Source organism: Lycorma delicatula, chromosome 1, assembly GCF_047948215.1.
Source record: "Lycorma delicatula isolate Av1 chromosome 1, ASM4794821v1, whole genome shotgun sequence".
In the NCBI taxonomy this organism is placed as follows: Eukaryota; Metazoa; Arthropoda; class Insecta; order Hemiptera; family Fulgoridae; genus Lycorma; species Lycorma delicatula.
The window spans coordinates 34,160,546-34,186,093 of NC_134455.1; the positions used below are offsets into that span (position 1 = coordinate 34,160,546).

Here is a 25,548-nt window from a genome sequence, read left to right on the forward strand (position 1 = left end):
ACTAAAGATGGACGAAGCAGGAGCGATATAAAATGCCGAATAGCACAAGCTAAACGAGCCTTCAGTAAGAAATATAATTTGTTTACATCAAAAATTAATTTAAATTTCAGGAAAAGATTTTTGAAAGTGTATGTTTGGAGTGTCGCTTTATATGGAAGTGAAACTTGGACAATCGGATTATTTGAGAAGAAAAGTTTAGAAGCTTTTGAAATGCGGTGCCATAGGAGAATGTTAAAAATCAGACGGGTGGATAAAGTGACAAATGAAGAGGTATTGCGGCAAATAGATGAAGAAAGAAGCGTTTGGAAAAATATAGTTAAAAGAAGAGACAGACTTATAGGCTACATACTAAGGCATCCTGGAATAGTCGCTTTAATATTGGAAGGACAGGTAGAAGGAAAAAATTGTGTAGGCAGGCCACGTTTGGAATATGTAAAACAAATTTTTAGGGTTGTAGGATGTAGAGGGTATACTGAAATGAAACGACTGGCACTAGATAGGGAATCTTGGAGAGCTGCATCAAACCAGTCAAATGACTGAAGACAAAAAAAAAATAGTATAACACAGCAATAGTATAATAGCAATAATTAGAAAATACTGCATTAGAAAATACAATGGTAGTAAGTAATGGATACCCTTTATCGACTAATTAACTTTTGTCGCAAAGTTTTTTCTTTTTACATTAATACTTGGATTGACATTTCACTAACACCCATCATTTCTGTCAATTTATCAGTGCTACCTGCTTCTCCAGGACTTGTGATGTTTTCTAGCTTTTCCCATTTTCTTTTTCCTCTTCAACACCTGAACCGTTCATCTTCTAGGAATATGCTAATATAAACTAGATATTTTGAAAATAAAATTCTCTAGTGTTAATGTTGGCATTAGATTTCTATCCGTATACTACTCTTTTTTATCGGTCCTTTTTTATAAAAACCATTTAGCTAATTCCTTTCCCTAATTTCTCTACGATGACCTCCATGATAAGCTGTTCTATTATTATGTCATTATTCTTTACTCTATGCTCCAATGCGCTCTGCTTACTCTAATGAATTTCATTTTACTTTCAAATTTCTTTTAAGTCGTTAATTTAGTACTGTATATTTCATTAATTTGTGTTATTTTCTTATTACTTGATACTGTAATATTAAAAGTTTCTTTGGATATTATTATTTTGATTTGCTTTTACGGGGATCGACTTCTACGGTCATTAGTCCTCATCACCTTCTTTAAAAAGAGTTTTAATCACCAACAGGTTCGTCAGATGTGTAAGGGTATAAAGGATCCTTACATTTTACTTAAAAATATAGAAATAACAAAACACGAAATATTTAAAAATACTTAACAGAATACTAATATTACTTTCAGGGTGCAAAGGGCCCTAACAGAAAAATAAACACGTTAGAATTAATTAAGTAAATAAAAAATCGGAAGTCTTGACAATACCAGATGATTAAATAAAATCCAGTTTCGTATAAAAAACTACTTCATAAAGAGAATTCTAACAAAATGTTGTGACTTTTTAATAGTCTTTTTAAAAGTCAGTCTTTTTAATAGGTGTGTGAATAAGCAACTATCTTTTCTTTACCGTTTTTCACATCAGCAGCTATTATTAATTAGATAGTACCTCTTTCTGAGATCCTCATATAGTACACTCTTAGAGTAGACGCTTGACTGTAAGTTGTGTTTATTACATACACGGTAGATTGGTATTTCATCGCCGGTTAACAAATATGAATTTGTTGTTCGTGTGTGACCGATTCTGAGTTTGGTGAGTCAGTTTCACATCGCACTTCCATTATTTATATAGAGAAGTTTTGATTGCATTTCGTTTTGTATTTAACCTTCTCCATTCATTACTCCATACATTTCTTAAAGTGCTGGTTAGAATAATTTTAACACTTGCCACTCCAACAGGATTATATCCATATACTGTTGTTATATCCATAGATCACATCAATATGTGATCTATGGATATAACATTCTGGCAGGTTCGTCGTCTGCACTTTCTTTTTCCGGGATATCAGTATACCCTGGAGTCCGTCTAACTATACATAGATGTTCTCGTCGATTTAAAATGTACAGAATCGACAGGTTGGTTGCAATAAGGACGTCCTTAATGGTCTTTTTCAGAATAGTTAGTGCGCTTAACGAATCGGAATACATGAGCACTCTCTTTAGCAGAAATATTTTGTGTAGCTTGCTGTATAGCAGTGAGTTTTGTAAACGCTTGCCATATCTGGCAGTTTCCACGAGTGGGATTCTCCATTTACATATATGCAACATCCAACATCGTCTTCGGTTTTAGAGGTATAAAAGTTTATTTATTCTTCGTATCTACTGATGGTTGTCGAAAATTCCTGCTGGATGATCACTGCCGGTTTCTCTTTTATTTTTCCATAAGAAAGGTCCAATCTTGTGCTTATCACTGAAAAAAGTCATGGTATTTCTTTTGTAGAAATTGTTAATGTTTCTGGTAAAGCAATTTTATATTTCCTTGTCGATTCGTAATACCATATTCCGGCTGGTCTGGAGTTGGTAGCACGACGTTCATATAATGCAGCCAAAGGATGATTGTTAAATGTTTTATTGTTTATATGGGTAGGAAAGGCCCATAATGCATATAATGTAGTGGCATTATGCCGGCTTCTGATATTAAACTAGTCACCGAGCTTGCACGGAAACCGCCTGGGGCATACCTTATTCTGCTGTTATGTGTTACTTCTAAATTCCGTAGATGCCACTTTCTAGCGGATTAATATACTATAAACCCGTAATCGATGCTTTATACAGCCGCCGTAATATTTCCTTATCTAGCTCCAATTAGTGCTTGGTAAGAATTTAATATTGTTTAGGGCTTTCTAACACACAAGTCCTGTATATGTAGTCCCCATGTAAGGGATTTATCAACAGTAGGCCTAAAACTCTTACTGTCTTTTTATTTTTTTGGGTGATTATCGACGGTCAAAGTAGGGCTATGATGAGGAATTCTCTTCCTACAGAAGCATACACAATATGTTTTCTTTGGTGAAAATTTGAAATCATTATACCTTGCTTATGTCGTTAAGGGCGTTTATCGCTCGCACTTTTCTGATTCCCGCTGGAATGGATAATACCAGTTTATTGATAGCGATCGTGAACAAGGTACCGCTCAACGGCGAACCTTGTGGTATGCCATTTCCAATAGTTTTTCTAATGAGAATTCATTGTAAACGCATACGTGAAAAGTATGGTAGTTCATATAGTTGCGAAGTAATACTGGTAGATTACCGTGAATGCTCCAGTCATCTAGTTCAACTTCATTTATTCCATGACGCCAGGTCATATTGAAAGCCTTCTGCAGGTCAAAGAAGACTCCAACACAGTGTTTTCTTATGATGTAGCTGTTATGTATAATATTCTCTAAATTTATCATTTGGTCAGTAGTTGAGTGATATTGTTGGAAACCTGCTTGTTATATCGATAAAATACTTTTCTTTCTCTAAAAACCAAACGAGTCGATTATTTATCTTTGTTTTTATGTTTTCCCATAACATACGTCAAGGTATAGAGCGGTAACTAAAGGGATTTTCTTTTGGAACTGGAACAATATGTCCTTCTTCTACTGCCGAGGGTGTATTCCATCCCGCCATATCTGATTATATAGATTTAACAATCTATGTTTTTCAGTGGAACATAGCTGTCAGATCATGACGTAAAGATTTTCGTTCGGACCAGAAGGTGTATTGCTGTTTTCTTCAACGCTTTCACAAGTACTTATATTTTGAACAGTACATTATATGAATAATTTTTTTCACTTCTGAAATTTAGTAGACCTTCCAAGTTCTGTTTTTTCGTCCTAAAATATTCATTGTAGTTAGCCGTTTTGCTGACTTTTTCGAAACGATTAGCTAGTAACTTTTCGATTTCTTTTATAACTTCATCTTCATATTGAAGGTAAGTTTTGGGAGTAAAGTTTGAACGCCCACAAATGGGCTTCACTTTTTTTTTAAATGTCTCATGCAGGCGTGTGTCTGTTAACGGATGATACGTACAGTTGCCAGGATCGTTTTTTAAAATCTGTCATGTCTTTTTGCATACGCTCTGTATTTTTTGAAAGCAATTAGATTTCCTGTTGTTGGACGTTTCTTAAAAGCGTTGTATGCTTTTTTCTTTCTTTTTATAGATTCACTTATTTCACCGTTTTACCACGGAACGGGTCGCTTCTTGAGTTTCCTGGATGTTGTGGGAATATAGCTTGATGCCGAGTCAAATGAAGCATTTGTTATAACATCGACATTGGCTTCGATAACTCCATTTGTTTCAGAGACTATCGTATTAGTAGTGCAGCTCGTCCAATCTGCCTTATCAAACAGCCATCTTTTGGAAACGGGATATAATATTCTTGTAGCAATAGTTGCAATTTGCACCGGGAAATAGTCACTTCCTTGTAGATCTTCTGAAACGTTGGAAATGTACTTTGATGCTTACGATGCCCTTATAAATGCTGAATATATACTGGATGTCGATCCATCTCTGGCACTGAAAAAATTCCTGAACCGTCAGTTAAAATAATAAAATAAGAATTTAATAGGAGCTTTCCAATTCTCTTCCCCGGGGATCTACTCGATCCGACTCCCAAATAGGATTATGTATGTTAAAGCCATTCACTAACAGTATGGGTGGGGGAAGCTGAGCGATTAATTGTGTTAACTCCAATCAAAATCCTCTTTCCAATCATTCGGCAAGTATATGCTGTAGATAGTGATCCGCAGCGTACGGTTCATTCTGATTGCGACCGCTTGCAGGTTGTGTTTATTTCAACCGCTTCGGAGGTAGCTCTAGTCGATGTTAATATGACTACTCCACCTCTAACTTTTGCATTTGTCATTTGATCTCACCGAACAATATTATATCTTCTTAAATGGAAATTTTCATTTCAGCGGAAATGTATTTCTTACAGACATATACAAATTGGATATACATCACGTACCAAGCGTTGGAGCACGTGGATGTTTGACAAACATTCATTGATGCTCCATTAAAGAATCAACTCTTTATTTTTTAACAAGTTAATCTCGTGGTTTGCCTTTCGGCCATCCTCTTTTTTTCTTCTTCTTCATCCTTCAAACAGCTTCGTGTTCGATAAGAATATCATCGCCAGGGTAGCTCTCAACCTCTGAGTTAGAGACCGTCGAAGTAGCGAACGACGACAAGCATGTCTTGGCGCCTAGCTTAGGCGCTGTTGAAAGACGGGAACTGGGAAGACTCCTACAGCAGGAGTCGCAGCGGTCACCGTCTGTTTCAGGGCGAACAGGCCTCCCCTGTACGATTGCAGGTGGTCTCTGTGGTTTTGATGAGACTACCTCAGATGTACAAGAATTGGGAGTCTACATAGAAGGCTCCGAAGCAATCACTTTCTTCGCAGGCTCATCTGACAAATGTTTCAGATGAATCTGAACTTCTGGTTTATATGGTCTTTTTCTAGTCAGATGTGGTTTTGTTCTTGGATGTCGTATTATCTGGTTACTGTATCTTAATAGATGGTTTTATAATTTCCTCATGAGAGAGAGATTTCATTCTATTGTCTATTATTCTCTCCTTCCTAGTCGCCAAAGTAGGTACAAGCTTGCCAAGAAGTTGGTCTGGATTTGTAATTGGAGAAGGAACAGTAGCCGCTGTGAGAGCATTGGCGGCTCGTAGCTAAACTTAGTGGTGGTGCTGCTCCAGAAAACGTTTTTCTGATCTTTTTCACGTCCATTTTTAAAGTTTTCCGTAAAATAAAAGAAACGAAAAAATGAATCAAACAGAATAGCTGGAAGCAGGATAATAATCTAATACTACACTTTATACTTTCAAGATTATGGAACACAGTTTTTAATCGCATGAACTTAAAAACCGTATTCAGTTTAACCGAATAAATAATAAGTGTCAATACAGATAATATTTTTTAGTATGATTAGATAACTTAATAAAATGTTCCCTTGTCCAATGGTGCTTAATTTAAATGTCTATGCACACATAAACAAATACATAATTAGAATTTACTAATTACCTTCTCTTTTGCCCTTCCAGCATGTCTTTAGACAGATTTGGCGATCAAAGAGCCATTACTTTTCGTCATCTTCGATCACTACTGAAAAAACAACTAAACCACTTTCCATCGACTAAACCAGAAAAGGGAAAGGACAAGGAACGTTCCATACACACACGGAGTAAAAAAAAATATACTTTTCATTAGTACGCCAAGGTCAGCAATGCGGGAGCGACAGTGCTCTCTCTCTCCCTTGCAGCTGTGGTGTTTGGCTGTTGTGCGCATGCGCACAACAGCCAAACACCACACTGCTGGAAGTGTGGTGTTTGGCTGTTGTGCGCATGCGCACAACAGCCAAACACCACACTGCTGGAAGTGAGTAGCGCACAGTTCCATGTAAAGATTTTTGTATCTTTTCATAAACTGGGGGATGGCTACTGACATTAAGCTTAAGGATTATATATCGTACAGATATAAAGAAAAATTAAAAAAAAACAATTCATTATATTAAATGTTATAGATATCAAGTGGAAATAGGGAGTGCTGCAGTTCCACAGTGACTATACGCGAGCCGCCACTGTGCCTGAGTATAAATTGTTGTTGCTTTAGGCTTACGGTTTTTTACGACCTTCTTCGTCTTGAAGTAACTAACCATCTGCAGGGTTTTAACTTCCTAAACTGCTACTTCGTTTTTATAAACAGGACAGTTTCTTGATCGGCATGAATGCTGTGCTATGCAGTTTGCACAGGCTGGAGGATCCTTTTAAGATCTCCCTTCGTGAATCTCTTCATTGCACACACGCATATTTATGGTCTTTCACATCAGACAGCGTTGTGGCCAAAACGTTAACACCTGAAGAGGAGTGCCCGCACATCCAATCGGTATATTGTATTCCTGCACGCACTTTTTCCGGCAATGTTGGCTTGTTAAATGTGAGGACATGAGAAGCAGAATGTAGGACTTCGCCGTTATTTCTCATGTCTAGCCTTCAGCACTCTATCACTTCTTGTGGTGCCAACTCCCTACAATTCCTTGTTCCGTACAATTTAGTCGATCTCGACATACTCTTTGAAGTATTGAGGGTGCTGTGTGGATCAACGCGTAAGCAAACTCGCGTACGCTTTAGTCTAAGGATCTTCTGCGACTGGATGTGATTAGTCGTTTCTACGTAAAGTCCGTTGTAAGTTTTGCGAATTTCCTTTACTTGGTCTCCAGCGCAATTACTTATTTCTCAAGCGATAAGGAAACGACTTACCCTTGAAAAATTACCTACCAACTTCTCTCGTGATTACCAGATACTTTGGTTTGGGAAAATTGTTCTTGAAAACAGCTCTTTGTAAACTCTTCACCTCATTTCTTATTCTTCCTGTCTCATGACACTTTCTCCGTTTCGCCTCAGGCGACATAGCTGGTTCAAGACGAGAGTGTTTACGTGCGCCCTCTGCCACGTTTAGTTATTCAACTTGCATGATTTTTCATACCTTCTGAAGCAAGGCTAGACGCCGGAGTACGTCCTCACTCAAGGGTTACCAACCCTGGAGGTCTGGACCGTTATATGTCCGGAACCAGCATATGTCCTGGCACAGAGCGGACGCGCAATATCTGCACTGACTCCAGGTTCCTACCCACTGAAGCTTTCAGGGCTCCCATGCACCTTAACTACACGCTTGTCATCGCGGGGGGCATGTGGACAGCGGAAGGATCTCCGTTACACTTGTAATCACTTCGACCCTGGTCGCTAAATCGTCAGCTCTAACGTTGATGAAAATCCATTTCCTAATCGTTTTATAATTTTCGTACCTGCTGGTGGCTGAAAAATCTAGTCCTTTTAATGATCTGTAGATGGAATTAGGTCCAAGAAAAATTAGCATTTTTGAGGAAAACAGTCGGAGTCCAGTTTGACTAACTGGACTCCGACTGTTTTTATATGTATAGTTTTTACGTACAGCTGTTCCCGTCCTGGACGTGGAACGTACGTAGATGGTATGTTCCGGACGTGCGGATTATCTACCTCAGAGCATTATTATAATTTGTTTTTTAAGTTGTAGGGTCATGAATTGCTATAGCCATTTGCCCCTTCCACATCAAAAAAAAAGAAAATAGAAAAAAAATCTTTTCCTCCCCAAAAAACAGAACACATAGTCCAGTAGACACAGTGACATAGTCAAGGACTAGTCTTGTCAAAAAGAGAATCTATAAAAGACTTGTCAATGGTTATTGAAACTCGGGTGTAAAGGTCCTTGCGATTTTAAAATCTTTCTAGCCATTTGTTGTGAAATTAGGTCAAAACTCTGATGAAAAGTAAAACACACATTAAAAAGTCTATTAAACAAAACATGACAAGGGTCTAAAGGCCCCTTGCCATTTAACATCACACAAAACACTTAGATTAAAACCTCAAAAAATACATATCAAATTTTCATATCAATAAAAAATAAAAAATGCGTTCGTTTAATTATAAAATTCTTGATTGAGGCATATGATCTTTCTCTTCTTCAATTCTATCGCCTTTGTTTCAAGGTCATCCTTTTTTGTTCCTCTTCTCCATTTTTCTGAAGGACTCTGTGTCGAATTCTGGGGTATTTGATACATCCGAGATCGACCCTTCAGTTCCTCCAGCGAAGGAACTTAAGGGTTGATCGCGGAGGATCTCCTGCTCCCGGCATCAGATGACACCGGCTCATTGGCGTAATCAGAAGTATATCACAGTCAAGGCTGGAAGAACATGTGGGTGGCCAAGTGTTTCGCTCTCTCAGCTAAGGCCTCCGTGATTTTGGAGGCTCCATCGTAGTCTTTCCTAAATCTTCCTTTTCCAAAATCAGTATTTCTGGTTTTGCAGGTCCCAGAGTAGGGAATTTTTCAGCCTCAGAAACTTTAGCTTCAGATTCCTTCTGCTTTTTCAATTCGTTTGCTTCGCTTTTGAATTAGTTGAAGGTTCATTCCTCGGTGGAGTAAGACACCTTTGTTTTGTCACATCTGCTTTTATTTTGGATTGCTGTCCCTAATTGTACGATTCTTCAATTTCTGATCAATTATTCTTTCAACTAAGATTGCTAAGGCTGGCGTTTTAACCACGTCCTTTGGTTTGAAGGTGATTGCAGGAGCAGCAGCAACCTGTACATAAGACGTGGGCTTTGGCGTTCTGCTATGCACGATTTTTTTTGCTTCAAAATAACCGACCTTCTGAACGATCTTTATTTCCTTGCAATTTCTTTCTTATATCTTAAAAAATTCCTTGATCTAGCACCATGTTGTCCATTGTAGTTAATACATATCGGCGGGTCCCTGGACGGATCATTCGGATGCATTGGGTTACCACATATGCAAATCTGTTTCCTCGTGCATCTCGCTGCCGCGTGTCCGAATTTTTTATATCCGAAACACCGCAATGGTTTTGGGATGAAGGCGGACGTCCATCCAGCGTATGAAATCCTGCCTTTATTTTTTCGGGACATCTAGGTTTATTGAATGTTAAAACATGTGTCGCGGAGGGTAAGACTTCTCCATTTCGTTGAGTGTTCAGCCATCGACATGAAATGACTCCCTGTCCATAAAGCTCATCCACAATTTCCTCTTTGGTGCAGTTAAACAAATCTCTGCACAAAACTACTTCTTTAGAGGTACTTAGTGCCTCTAAAGTGAGGCACTAAATTATCGTGAGGTACAACCTCAACGTCGATAATTCCAGTCCTATTTGCCTTCAATAATCGGGATGACTGTATATCGTTGACGGTTTCAACAAATAATCCCGTCGTAGTTTTTCTTGTATCTTTAACCGGACTTCCATCTGCTTCGGTGATGCCACGAGCTATCACGAAAGGGCTGATCTTAGAAAAATCACCTACCTGTTTCTTTATTGTTAAATACTTAGGGAAAGGTCCTCCACTCTTAGGTCGAAGCTTAGTTCGACCCTTCTTTTCTAGAACTATAAACTCTTCTTTATCGCTAAAATGAACGCTTTTCCTCCTCTTCGCATTCGAAGAAAGAGGTTTTCCAGGGCGAGGGATTTTACGTGGACCCTCTGCCATGGAAGATGTGGATGAAAAGTTGTCCATAATCCTATAATTACGCCAGTCATGATGTCACAAGATGCGGGCACCTTGTGACCAAGCGAGAGACGCTTGGGTATGTCCCTAATAACTGATCCTGCCTGGGTTCCCCCAGTCAGCCGCCTACCACAAATTTAATCCGGACCGGGGAGTCAGGTATTGCTTGATCCACGATACCGACATTCCAGGACTAGCACATCGCAGTAAGGGCTCCGATACCCTTACACGTGGGACAATCCCTGCCAAGGGCCGAAGTGACTGATACTGGACGGCTCAAGACTTCGGCAGAGCAAGCTCACAGCAGCCCGCTTCTCAACCAGACTACACAATCGAGAAAAGGGATGAGTACTCCCCGTACGTACTTCGCCCAGCGTCAGCAAACAGATCATGCCTCCCACCACCGCTGTAAACAGTAAAACCGAGAAGCAAAACTGCAACCAGCTTGTACAGCTCGGGACCATCAATCCCATACTCCACAGGGAGCTCCAAAGCAAGACCGGTTCCCCGTTGGCCGATATAAGTGAAGGTACCGAAGTAGCACGCCATTGCCCGCCCTGGACGTGTGGGTGGATATTATTGCACGGACGTGGGATTGAATTTATCCGGGGCATTATTATTTTTTTATTTTTATTTTATTATTAATATTAGCTTTTAAGATTTTTATTACTAATAATAACCTTTTAAGAATGAGCGAAAATCTGATTTGTCTTTGAATGCAAGGTGCATGGTAGTTGCTAATGACTATAATGGGAGGATTAATTTCTTTGTGTCGAATGGAAAATTATTCTTTGGAAGCCTCAAGGAACTATTTGTATGTCATGACAGTTGTACTGATTTGTGTTGTTTTGTACTAGGGTTGCACGACTGGTGGTGGAGGTGTAACATAAAAATAAAATAAAAAGGTTATTATTTAATAACATTATATCGTTCGGCCTTTCATCTGGAGGTCCCGAGTTCGAATCCCAGTCAGGCATGGGATTTTTCACACGCTAATAAATTGTCATCTTCTGAAGCAATACCTGAACGATGGTGCCGGAGGTTAAAAAAAAACTTAATCGTCGTAATCATAACTCTGGTTGTTGGTTTAATATTTATGGGTTTGTAATTATTTTGATTGTGTGTTTTTTTCAATTAACAATCAACAAAAATGTAACTTAACTATGTAACTGTTGTAAAATTGAGTTATGTAAACATGTTTTTCTGTAATTTTGTGTGATATATGAAGGCTTTATGTAGCTGTTCTATTGCACAAACAAAATAAATAAATTATTATTATTATTTAAGTATTTGTTCTTGTGTTTTCTTTTTATTTATGATTATATTAAGGTTTAGGTTAATGAAATTTTATTTCTTTTTTAAGATTATGATTGAATTAACTGATCCAACCACGGTGATGTCATGCATAAATGGAAATGTACAGCAACATTCTCTAACACATAGTATTCATTGGCCTGGAGAAATTAGATTTCATCATCTTGGACATTTTGATTTGAAGTTTAGAAAAGAAATAAATATCTTTTCTTTTTCAACGTTTTTAAAGGAAACTTTAAATTTGTTAAAAAACTTGGATGTTTCAGTATATAAAGTACCTAAATACTGGGATGTTAGAATTACAGATAATAAATTATTAAACAATAACACTTGTCTTTTGTCATATGAATATAAGAAATCTGTTTATATTTATTACAATCCAGGAAGTTATGTAGTGGTAAAACGAAGAACCGGATACAGAGGTAAGTAAAAACATAAAAATTAAAAATGTTATTATAATGCTAACTGTTGTTTTGTTTGTTTCTACCATCACTAAAGAAAGTAACTATAATCGGGTAGTAAATCTACGGTTATTTCAGTGAATAAATAAATAATACTACAGTAATAATAATAATAAATAATAATACACTACTCAACAAATTATTATTTTTTTTGTATTTGACATCTTATAGTGTTTTACTAATATTATAGTGATGAATTCGAAAATGTTAAGTTACATCTATTAAATAAAAAGCAGATCATCTATTATAATAATAGTTTATATCATAAGTAAAATCAAGTCATAAAATTAATATTTATGTCTGCTCATTTTACATTTGACTAAATCAACTAAATTTTATCTTTATTCAAACATAAATTGATTAAAATTCATTTTTAAAATAATAGGTTTTACAGTTAAATTCAATGAAAATGTCTTACTTGTACCTGTTAAAATATCTTGATCAATTTTTTTTTGCATGTAAGGCAATTTAATCAGTGTCTTTAAACAAAAAATAACAGTAATCATCCATCATTCTAGGATCCCATTTTGTCATCGCAGAATGCCCCTCGGGCCTCAAAGCGCCGTTTACTGGCGACCACCATCGTGTCTTCGCTTATGTATGCCGTTCCGGCCTGGTGGCGCTCTATCGCCATCAGCCGCAACAAAGAGAGACTGGCGAGGACGCACAGGTGTGTGCTCCTAGGTGTTGTGTCCGCATACAGGACAGTGTCCTATGCTGCCCTGTGCGTGTTATCGGGTACACCTCCTATTGACCTAATCGCAAAAAAGAGGGTGGAGAGGGCACAAGGCAAGCCAGAACAAGAGGTCAGGAATGCCGTTTATAATATCTGGCAGGAAAGATGGTCGCAGGAAGCTGTGGGTCGATGGACGAGAACCCTCATCCCCAACATCAAGCCATGGTTGTCGAGAAGATTTGGTGAGGTTGATCATCACCTATCGCAGTTTTTTACAGGACATGGTTCCTTCAATAACTACCTGCACAAAATAGGCAAGAGAGAAGAGCCAATTTGCAACTACTGCAACGAGATAGATGATGCTGAGCACACCTTTTTTGAGTGCAATAGGTGGGACACACTTAGACATAGTAAGGCACTCACAGGTATAACTCCAGAGACAACAATAGACTACATGCTAAGAAGAGAGTCAAACTGGAATAATTTTGCTAGTTTTGTTAGACAAGTTGTTCTACAGAAATACTCCGATGAGAGAAATACTCCGATGAGAGAAGACAAGGTGTTGGCTAGAATAGGACTGGGTGGACAGCCTTGCTGGTGAGGTCCAGTATGCTGCGGTGTGTTGGCACTGATGAGCCACCAAGGACTTCACGGGTAACAGTTAGGCAACAGCACACTGAATACTGAAGGGACCCGGCGCCGCGTCGCGGCGCACTGGGTCTGGCGTGGTGTAATAATGTGGTGTATTAATATTGCCCTTTTGGGTCCCCAAGGGGGCAATATTGATAAAGAACTCTCAAAAAGAGCTAACCGGTTGGCCGACCTGCCTTGCCGGTATATAGCCGATAGGTGGGGAGGCCTATTTGAGTTTAAAGACACTCCCCTGGGCGGCGTAATACCAACAAGTCGGTTCGGCCCAGGGGAGCTGAGAGAAAAAAAAAAAAAAAAAAAAAAAAAGGATCCCATTTTTGGCCAAAATAATCATGTCCTTGATGTTGAAGTGATTTTATTGTGTTTTTTGTCTCGGTGATGTTCTGATCAAAAACCTACTTGTACAATGATAATGTTTTGGCTTTCACGTTATTACATTGATTTTACATGGTTACAGTTATTCCTGTACATATGTCTCATCACCTGTTATGACAATAAGAAAAAAAAAATTTTCTGTCGTCATTTCAATGATCTAACAGATCCCGTATAGAAAAACAAATTGTTTCTTGGTTAATAGCCGTAACACAAATTAAAAGTGCATTGCAAGTTCACTACTTTGGTCAAAATCAACTGACAATTTACCCTGTGGAAATTTTTCCTTGATCATAGTATACACTTTGCATTGTAGATGTTATCGACTTCAAATTGTTAATTTATAATGAAATAAAAAAGGCAGAAGGTTCAAATGCAAAAAACATATGACAATTCATGATTGTCCAGATTTTATTGTTCTCAATCTTTCTCTATGTAATGTGAAACAATTAAACCATTTGACACTTCATGTATTTTGCCCTTCTTCACTGGAACATTTTAAAAGTTTCAGTGAAAGCATACACATTTATTAAAAGTTAAATAAAAGTTAAAATAAATAAAAATAAACGACCTGTAGGTTCAAATAATAAAAATATATTCATTGCAACAGACTGACACTGGTAGTGGCAAACACATGTAAAATTAAATCATATTCTGTGCCAAGTAATAAAAAACTTTTATATGAATGGGTTTACCTTTAGAAGATGATATAAATTTTTTCCATTGCTAATTGATGCAAAAACGTTTGATGCAAAATAACTTTTTTTGATACGCTAATTGACGCAAAAAGACACGTTTAAAAAGCTAATAAGTATCTAAAAATAAGAAGTTAATATCAGCCTTTGTTGACTAATATGAATTTTATTTATTTTTTTCAAGGCAGTAAAAGGGATCACTCTTTTTATAATGTTCCTATTATACCAATACCAGCACCCTATGTTCATCCAACACTTAAAGATTTGGATATCACAGCAAAGATAAGACATATATTAGTCAGACGTAATCCAGGAACAATCACTGACTGGTTATGCAATACAAAAAGAGGGGATACTATGAAAATAAAATATCCAAAGAAGACTTTCAAGAATTTATTTATTGCAGGAGCAGGAAGTATTACCATTTTAGCTTACAATATGGGTATCGGTCCTGCATTATCAATAATATTTCACGTGTTAGGCTCTCCATCATTCAGGTAAGTAAGAAATATCAAATTAATATAAATATAGTAAAATGATAACCTCATAATATATAAGGTGGAAAGAAATGTTCACTATAACTATACATATTTTTATTCCTTTCCATAATTCTCATTTTGATTATTTGATATTACTAACTTCTTATTTTCCTATTACTTTAATTTGTTACTACTCATTTCAGTGATGTACAGTAAATTTTTTATTATTATTATTCTGGTATTAACATAAATAACATTTGAACAGATGTTCATTCAAATTTTCTGCAAGAATTTATAATGTAGCAATAGTTGGGATTAATATGACCATTTTTTTTTAATTTCTTTTAAAAATTAAAACATTTCTTTTCTTAAATATCTTTAATTATATAGTGAGGAAGAAGAGGAAGTTGAGGAGGATGAAATGGGAGAAACAATACTGAGATCTGAATTTATCAGAGCATTAAAAGATTTAAATGGCAGAAAGGCTCCTGGAATAGACGGAATACCTGTAGAATTACTGTGCAGTGCAGGTGAGGAAGCGATTGATAGATTATACAAACTGGTGTGTAATATTTATGAAAAGGGGGAATTTCCGTCAGACTTCAAAAAAAGTGTTATAGTCATGATATCAAAGAAAGCAGGGGCAGATAAATGTGAAGAATACAGAACAATTAGTTTAACTAGTCATGCATCAAAAATCTTAACTAGAATTTTATACAGAAGAATTGAGAGGAGAGTGGAAGAAGTGTTAGGAGAAGACCAATTTGGTTTCAGGAAAAGTATAGGGACAAGGGAAGCAATTTTAGGCCTCAGATTAATAGTAGAAGGAAGATTAAAGAAAAACAAACCGACATACTTGGCGTTTATAGACCTAGAAAAGGCATTCGATAACGTAGACTGGAATAAAATGTTCAGCATTTTAAAAAAAGTGGGGTTCAAATACAGAGATAGAAGAACAATTGCTAACATGTACAGGAACCAAACAGCAACAGTAACAATTGAAGAACATAAGAAAGAAGCCGTAATAAGAAAGTGAGTCCGACAAGGATGTTCCCTATCTCCGTTACTTTTTAATCTTTACATGGAACTAGCAGTTAACGATGTTAAAGAACAATTTAGATTCGGAGTAACAGTACAAGGTGAAAAGATAAAGATGCTACGATTTGCCGATGATATAGTAATTCTAGCCGAGAGTAAAAAGGATTTAGAAGAAACAATGAACGGCATAGATGAAGTCCTACGCAAGAACTATCGCATGAAAATAAACAAGAACAAAACAAAAGTAATGAAATGTAGTAGAAATAACAAAGATGGACCGCTGAATGTGAAAATAGGAGGAGAAAAGATTACGAAGGTAGAAGAATTTTGTTATTTGGGAAGTAGAATTACTAAAGATGGACGAAGCAGGAGCGATATAAAATTCCGAATAGCACAAGCGAAACGAGCCTTCAGTAAGAAATATAATTTGTTTACTTCAAAAATTAATTTAAATGTCAGGAAAAGATTTTTGAAAGTATATGTTTGGAGTGTCGCTTTACATGGAAGTGAAACTTGGACGATCGGAGTATCTGAGAAGAAAAGATTAGAAGCTTTTGAAATGCGGTGCTAAAGGAGAATGTTAAAAATCAGACGGGTGGATAAAGTGACAAATGAAGAGGTATTGCGGCAAATACATGAAGAAAGAAGCGTTTGGAAACATATAGTTAAAAGAAGAGACAGACTTATAGGCCACATACTAAGTCATCCTGGAATAGTCGCTTTAATATTGGAAGGACAGGTAGAAAGAAAAAATTGTGTATGCAGGCCACGTTTGGAATATGTAAAACAAATTGTTAGGGATGTAGGATGTAGAGGGTATACTGAAATGTAACGTCTAGCACTAGATAGGAAATCTTGGGGAGCTACATCAAACCAGTCAAATGACTGAAGACAAAAAAAAATATTTGTAAGACTGATTATCAAGTGGCAAATAAGTTTATTACATAGCGTACAGTGTAGTAATCAACATTCCACCAAGCTTGTAAATATGTGACACGTACGTACAAGAGCAGTGTTGAATTTATTATGACATTCTATCAAGAATTAACAAGGTCAATAAATACGAGGATGTCAATAACGGTGTATGCTGCAACCAATTGTTTTTAAAGAATTGAGACTGTCTTATAAGACGCAAGAAATTGATTCTATTCTGTATTTTTGGTCCTATTATTTCTAAATACTTTCAATGTCACTATCCTCAACATGGTTTATTATTATTTTTCATAATTTTCACTCTTAAAGCTTAAATTACAACAATTAGTAATTTTCATTCCAGTTATTTGAATGTAATAAATTTTCATTACCAGGGATGTAAGAAAATTTCATACTTCTTTAGGATTAGTATTGACACAAAAAAAAATTAAAACAGAATAAACATCTATTATAGAAAACACAAATAAGTTTAAATAAAAACCAATAAAAGTAAAGTAGGCTTCCAGGTATCTTAGCTTTAGCAGTGACTTCTCTGTAACTTTTCAGAGTGCATTTACATAAAAAAATCCCTAAAGTCCAGGATTATAGAAAGAACCTATGTTTAAATTGTTATTCATGACTGAAAATGAAATAAAATCATTTTAGCACCTGAAAACCAGTGAACAAGTATTGCAATTGAAAATTTCCTACTTGTTTTCAGTCAGCGGTATTATAAATTTCATTTTTATTATTGCTCTTACTGAACAAGGGAGTAAATTTTTAAATAAATGATATTTATTATCTTTATACAGTTCAATCACTAAATGTTCTAAAATATCTTTTCAATAGGTATTTTACGTACTTTTTCGGAATTTCACAGCCAAAAAATAAATAAAATATTTATTTTTAATCAATGTGAACTAACAATAATTAAAATTACTGTATTTAATTTAAATATAACTTTTGTTATTAATAAATTGTGCTTAACGTTAATTAGACGAAGTAAGCGAACGAAGCTCTAGCGTAGGTTATGTTGATCGAGTACTTTTTGTCAGTACACGAAATCAATTCGCCTGCTTCGTTCACTAACCTTATATAATTAACGTTAAAAATAAAAATTTATGAACAATAATTTAAAAATTGTATATAAAAATTTGGTGAAACTCCGAAAATGTAACGTTTTTTTCAAATACCAAACATTTTAACTAGAGAACTTTCTACTCAAAATAATAAATAACTTGAAACATTGACTCTGTTCTTAAGTTTTTTCCCTTACAAACAATTGAATGCTTTATGTTTATTTTGTTAAAACCTTTTGAATGCTTAATGTGTGTGTAATAACGTTGTTTTCTGATACAATGTAATTTTTATCTAATTTTTAATTGGTTGTAGTATGAAATAATGTATATTTTAATCATATTAAAATAATGTGTGTTTTCTTTTTCACGTAAGCGATGTGCCGATTGCACTGTTTACATTTCATGAAAACGACAGAGATATTTTCTGGCTTAATGAAATGAATATTTTTGATCTACTGTACCGTAAGTAAGTTTCAGAAATTAAATCTTTCATTAACTCATTACTAAAAATACCATAGAATTTATTTCCATTTGTTTTTTCAATAAATTAAAATTATGATAACCAATAATAACCTTCTATGAAACCTGTAAGCTGTAATCGATTCACAGAAAGTTTAAACATATAACTGTTACAAAGTTATCAAATCAAAAAGCTCAGTTGCATTAGAAAATTTATGACTGAATACATTTACTACAGCAGAAGTCCATTAGTCCGGCATCCAACAGTCCGGAATGCCCGATAGTCCGACATCGCTCCGGAAAATTGTAAAAATTTTGGTTTTCTCCAAAAGTGTATCTTTAAAGCAAATAAAAACGGTCGAGAGCTATTCGGAAGTTTTCGGGGTAGTTCGGGATCATCCGGAAGCGCTCGGTATTGTTCGGAAACAATTAGCGGCCGGCTAGTCTCAGCTGTCACAACAAATTCAGGCGCAGTGCAGCTCCGTTAATCAATCACGAAGCGTCTTCGCCATTTTTTTGTGCGTTGTTGTTTTGTGTCCTTTCACATCGCAGTAAACGTAACTTTTGAAACTGTTTATAAAAAAAGTGATTTTCGTTCTAAGTGTACAGTGACCGTGTTTTCAAAACCTAAGCCTCGAGTTCAAAAGGAGTGTTACGAAAACACGTAACACTGACTCTCAATCAGAAACTAGAAATCATCAAACGGCTAGAAAAAGGCGAGAATAGAAATGTTTTAATGAATGAGTTTAATATTGGCTCATCGACTATTTATGACATTAAAAAACAAAAAGATGAACTAATGAAGTTTGCTTCTCAATCGGTAACAACTGAAAAATTGGCTTCTAGACAAACATTAAAAAAACCAAAACTGGAACAGCTAGATAGTGTATTGTTCAAACGGTTTAGTGTAGTACGTTCTGAAGGAAAGTCGGTAATAGGGCCAATGATTGTTGAAAAGGCAAAGAAATTCGGCCAAGATTTAGGAGATGCTGAAAGTGAATGTAATTATTCTGATGGTTGGCTCAGAAACTTTAAGTTTCGGCATGGAATTCGAAGACTTGATGTAACCGGAGAAACACTTTCAGCAAACCAAAACTCTGCAGAAAAATACAAAGACGAGTTTGAGAAAATCGTGGCTGATAATATTTAACATCTGAACAGATTTACAATGCTGATGAAACAGGGCTATTGTGGCGATGTTTACCAACATCTACACTAGCTGGGGGAGGAGAAAAAGCAGCCAAGGGTTTAAAAAAAACAAAGACAGATTAACCGTTTTGCTATGCGCTAATGCGTCTGGAAACCACCGAATGACCCCTTTTGTGATAGGTAAATCTGCAAAATCCAGGGCTTTTAAGAATGTTACACACTTGCCTGTCCAATACGATGCTCAATCAAATGCGTGGATGACTACCGCCCTCTTTAAAGACTGGTTTTTTCACCACTTTGTGCCTGAGGTCAAGGAATCATTCAAAAGCCTTGGTCTACCAGAAGATACTAAAGCCATCCTTCTTTTGGACAATTGCAAAGCCCACCCGCCAGTAGATGAGTTAGTTTCTGGAAATATTGTTGCTACTCTGCTCCCACCTAACGTAACATCTTTGATTTAACCCATGGACCAAGGGGTTATTCAAAATTTTAAATGCTTTTATAGAAGGTCTTTTATTCAAGGCCTGTTAAATGCCGACTGTGACGTGACTGATTTTCAAAAAAAGTTTACAGTAAAAGATGCCGTCTATGCTTGGGCACTGTCTTGGAACCAGGTAAAAAATACAACACTCCAAAAATGCTGGAGAAAACTTTGGCCAGCTGCAAACCCTGCATCTGACCTAACTCTACAGACTGATGAGGAAGAAAACCATCAAGACGCTCTGACCAAAGTTTTGGATGTCGTTAGAAGTGCTGACAATCCCTTGAAAAACCTGCCTGAAGATGAGGTACAGGAGTGGCTTCTAATCGACGAGAATGAGCCTGTTAAACAAGAACTAACCGATGAGGACATTATCAACATTGTAGTAAACCCTCAGCCTACTCAAAATCTTGAAGAAAGTAACTCAGATGCCGAAACGGAAGAAAAGGAAAAAATCAGCTGGGCAGAAGCTGCAGAATCACGAAATAATTTTATCTCTTTTGCTGAAGCTAGTACTAGCTACAGTGCTTCAGAAATTATTGATTTCCATATCATTAGAAATAAATTTTATACTAAACGCCAAAAGTCAAGAAAACAAAAAGACATTCGTGACTTTTTTAAATCTAAGTGAAATATGTTTTACAGTACGTGTACATACAAACTTTGTTGTATGTATTTGCATACTGTATTTGTAGTTTAATTATTAACCTAATTTTTCTTATAATTACCGCCCGATAGACCGGAATTTTCGGTAGTCCGGCACCGAGCCGGTCCCGAACGTGCCGGATTATTCTACTGTATTGTAATATTCAACAAATAATCTTGTTGAACTTTTAAAGTTTCTTTATTGAAAAATAAATTATGAGTAAGGTGTGTGAAAGTTTATAAATTTTTCCTTAAATTAATTCACAGTTCGATAATAAATATAAGTGCACCTTGTTACGTTAAATAAAAATAAAAAATTAATAGCTAAAAAAATAAAAAAATATAGTTATTAATTAATTAATGGCAAAAATAATACATCAGTTGCTGTGAAATATTTTAATTCTTAATCAGACCATTTAAAATTTCTTATCTCTCATCAGGAAATATTACAAAGGTAAATAACATCTATTTAAACTAACTACGTTAAAAAAAATAATAGAACATTAAAAATAATAAAAAATTTGGAATGTAAATCTTGACATTGCAGTCATGGTTTAATAATTATGTCAATATTTAAGAAGTGTATAACTTTTTCCTGAATGAAATGAGGGAAAATTAAGATTTCTATTGCTGGTATTTTTAGCTCAGAAATGGTTATTTAGACTTCATGAATACTACATAAGATTTTAAACGATTCTTAAAATTGACATATACACACAGGGACATGCTTTAGTCAAGAAGTGCTTTGGCCTTTTTTACTTTATTGTTTTCACAAACTTCTTTATTTTTTACTTTGTAAAATGAGTAGTTTCCCAAATTATTTACTTTTATTAAATTATATTATTAATGATATATTTTTTTATAAGATTAAAAACCAAACTCATACTTATTGAAAGACAGGACTTGAAGTAATGGAAGTACTTTCATTCAATGGCCACATTCTAGCATGATATTTACCATTTCTTGGAATTGATGAGAATTTGACATAGTTTCATGCTAGAGTAAACTTATTCTATACCTTTTCATGCCACAGTATCTCTGGCACCTCTATACTAATTGAAAAAAAAAGTATATATAGCTTCAAATTTAGTAATAAAAAAATAGGACTCTCTTCAAATGTCATCTGCATCTGTCAATTTGAGGGGTGTTTAAACCCATTATTAATATGTTCACTGTAAGCGATTTGATTTATAATACCTGATATTTTTTCTTTTATTATTTTAGATTGATTTTTAACAATTAAATGGGATTAACGTTTTTGAAATTATATATATTTAAAAAATATTTTTATGTTTATTTCAATATTATTATTATTACTTTTTTTATTATCATAACTAATGTATAATGTTACAAAGTTTTGTGATATTTATAAATATATATTTTTAAAATTCTCTTCTCAATTATTTCAATTTTGATTCTTGACATGTAGTGTCTATTATATTGGATATTTCAAATATCATATAAGTTATCCAGTGTTCTTCAAGTGATCAGAAAAGATGAACTTAAGGAGTTGAGCAGCTGTTCAGGAATTATAAATCTTTTAACAAAAATACATACTTTTTTTCTCATATTCGCTAAACTAGCTCCAATTTCCTTTGTTGCTCCAATACTCAAGGAATATGATTACTTCTTCATCTATGGTACTGTACAAGTTGCTGGAAAGTTCGCAGTCAAGTATATGAGTAATAAATAAATAAATATAAAAATAAAAACTGTCACTCAGTTATGTAAAAAAAATTATCAAGAATTTTTTATCATGTTTCATAAGTAATCTATTGCATGTAATGCACAATTAATGTTAATGTTCTATTAAATGATACATTAGCTTTAGTTTTTTATACGTTTATCATTTATTTTAAGAGTACAGTGTATTTAACATATACGTAACTCTTATAAATGGTATTCAGTTGAATATATATATATATATATATTCAGTGATATATAATATATGGTATTCAGTTGAAGATAAGACTCCCAAATGGGTTCATTGATTTTGTATATCATGTATCAAACTCTCTCTCAGATCTGCAAATGACTTTGGATATATCCTGTTAGAAAAAAAAAATAAATAAACTGATGAGCTTGGGAGTTAATTTGCCCAAATAAAATAATAAAAACCATTTCAAAAATCTCACCAAAGAAATTATGTTTCCTTGTTCTTCTTTTTACATAATAAACAATTAAGGTCGTATTGATATAAAGTAATAATAATTATTATAACAGGGCTTTTCCATAAATATTGTTTTTTAATTTGATTTTATCTTATTTATTCCACTTATCTTAGATGTAGAAGGATTTTTTCTATTATGTACAAAATAATATCAAATCTTTGTGTAGATAATATATTCATCGAGTAGGATGTTTATTTTATACTAAGCATGGATTTTTTTTTGGTTAATAAATAAATAAACAATAAGAAAAAAGATGTGAATTCATTTTAATCCAACAGGATTAAAATTAATATCTTATTTTACAACATTTTATTTTATTAAAAATAAATTATTCTATATTCCAATAGTAGATAACATAAGTACAAGTATACTTTAAATGAATGTGTAAAATGAATGAATAAAATAGAAATTGTAGCTCCTTCAGGCATTTCATTCTTCTTGTTAGCCATTATCCATTATCATGGGTCATGGGGGTACATCAGTGATCACCATCTACTTCTTTTCCTTCACCATTCCTACTCTATCACCCTTTCTGCCTCTTCAGATGTCTTGCCAATATTCTCCCTTCTCTATGCAATGCCTTCTAGGTCTACCTTGATATCTTCTCTCCTCTCCCTACCATTCCAGCATTTTTCTCAGAACCCTTTCCTCAGTCATCCTCATCACATGCCTAAACCATCTCATTCTATTCCTCTCAACTTTTTCCATCAATCTCTCCTCCATTCCCAAACTATTTTTATACTCTCATTTCTAATTCTGTCTCTTCTAATTTTCCCGATTTTGCTTCTCAAAAATTTATTTCCACTGGCTGTATTCTGCTCTGATATGAATTATTGAGAAAGAATTACTGAGCTTTCTCAACAATTTTCCCTATTTCTTTGTCCAATTTCCCATCTTTATTTATTTATTTTTCTTTATCCTTTGGTACACTATAGAACAAATCCACTTATAGTGCACCTACATACACATATATAATCAATAGTCATAATAATATAATCTTGCAACTAATTTATAACAAACTGACTAGAATTACTATCTAGTATAAATAATGAACAGAAGTTTTTCTTGAAACAATAGTATTTCAAGATAAAAATTAAAAGTAAACAAAAACAATGCATGCGAAAAACATTAGGTACAATAATACAGTGGAATTCAGCTCAGTACAGCATGTTGATTTAGCTTTTTTTTCTGTCCAAATTTTCTATAGGCTGGTCAGAAGGTATACTTAGTATCAAATATCGTTTAGAAAAGTTCTTTTTGATTTTCTTTTTCTGTAACATCAATTCTTTGTCTATTCTGTGAACAAATTTTATTATAATTCCTGGTGGCTCTATTTTGTTCTTGTTTTTGTGTCGACAGTGGCAGATATCGATCATTGATTGATTTATTTGAATAACTAATGCACTTCTTGCCTCCTTCACCACCACCACTGATGTTTTCATTTGGTTACAGTATTCCTAAGATATTCAAACAACTATTCCTGCTGCACTGTTCACTTAATCTAGTTTTAAATATAGATTATTCACTTGTTTTTTAGTCCTGCAGACCATTTCCAACGTAATGCCATATTTTTCTATTTTCTCATGACAAGAATAAAGAAATTTTCCTAATTCCTTTTGTTCCATTTCTATATTAATTAGTTTTGTCATTATATCAGTTAAGAGCGATGTTTCCTTTATCAATTTTTTTCTCCAGCCTTAAACTTTCTCTCCTGCTGGCTTGATATGTAGAACATCTCAAATTAAATTTTTGTTTAAAATGGTCTCAATTTCTTCTTTAGTCACTTAAATAATTAGCATGGAAAAAATTTGGACGGTCTTTTCACATAAACTTTTAGAAGCTTAGCAGAAATGGATTTATTACATTTACCATATAATTCCAGCATCGAAAAAGTTGTAAGTGTGGAATAATAGATATTAATAATTTTGATATAAGACAGACTGTACTTTTGTAATAGCACCCTATAAATATGATTTGCCATATTATACTATTCATCAAGCAATGTGACCAACACACATCCTTCCTCCACTATGGCTGAGTTGATACTGATACATCTCTTTCTACACACTTCTAGATAGTCAAAACTTTCAACAACTTCCAATATTCATCCTTTATTTTCACTTTATCTCTGCCCTCTCTCATTCCTCTGGTTAATATCATTATAATATTACTTTGTTTTTCTCCTCATTGATCTTCATTCCCCACTCCTCTATTTTTGCCTTCACTTTACTTTTACTTTGCCTTCACTTCCTTCTCTATTTCAGCCATCACTATAATGAATAATAGAGGAGAGAATCCCTTGTCTCAATTCTGTCTTTACAGCAAACCAATCTCTTTCCCCCAACTTGGTTCTCATCTTACTCTTACAGTTTTTACACATTGCTTGGATCTTCTTCACCGTGCTGGCTTCTACTCCTTTCCTTTCCAAGGTTTCCCATACTGACTCCCTCGGTATGCCAAATCAACCATCCCTTTGGGGTTGATTTGGTACATTTAAAAAATGTTTGATGTTTCTTTTCCAACCTAAAAAGCAATTATAGTTTAAATGATAAATTTGAAGTTAGTGTATTCATAATTTACTAGTAAGTGGAAGACTTTGAATTACCTTTACTGATGAAAATGTAACAACCGTATATTTTTTCAATCGCTAATGAATAGCTGTTCTTCAGGTCATTATTCAAAACTGTAGAAATTCTATACAAAAACCATATGGTGAGTTTGATAAACTATGCAGTTGTGCACATTTTATTCTGAAATAGAAAGATTATCATCCACATATGTTACAAAAGTCTTCCAGAAGATGACTGACAGATGTTTAAAAATTCCAAAATGGTTAGTAACACATGCTAGGTGGAACTAAATTTTCCAACATTCATTTCCTGGACAGATGAAGAAGCTGGCTCAAA

General features: G+C 34.7%; 1 protein-coding gene across 2 annotated transcripts in view; it reads left to right on the plus strand.

Moving 5' to 3' along the window:
- The window catches only part of LOC142317392 (uncharacterized), a 61,464-nt gene that overhangs the window by 29,812 nt on the left and 6,104 nt on the right, over window positions 1-25,548 (plus strand). For both annotated transcript variants that reach the window (XM_075353927.1, XM_075353933.1), the window contains 3 exons: window positions 11,424-11,796; window positions 14,414-14,726; window positions 18,111-18,203. In XM_075353927.1, the coding sequence (XP_075210042.1) occupies window positions 11,424-11,796; window positions 14,414-14,726; window positions 18,111-18,203 (779 nt within the window). The remainder of the gene's footprint in view (window positions 1-11,423; window positions 11,797-14,413; window positions 14,727-18,110; window positions 18,204-25,548) is intronic.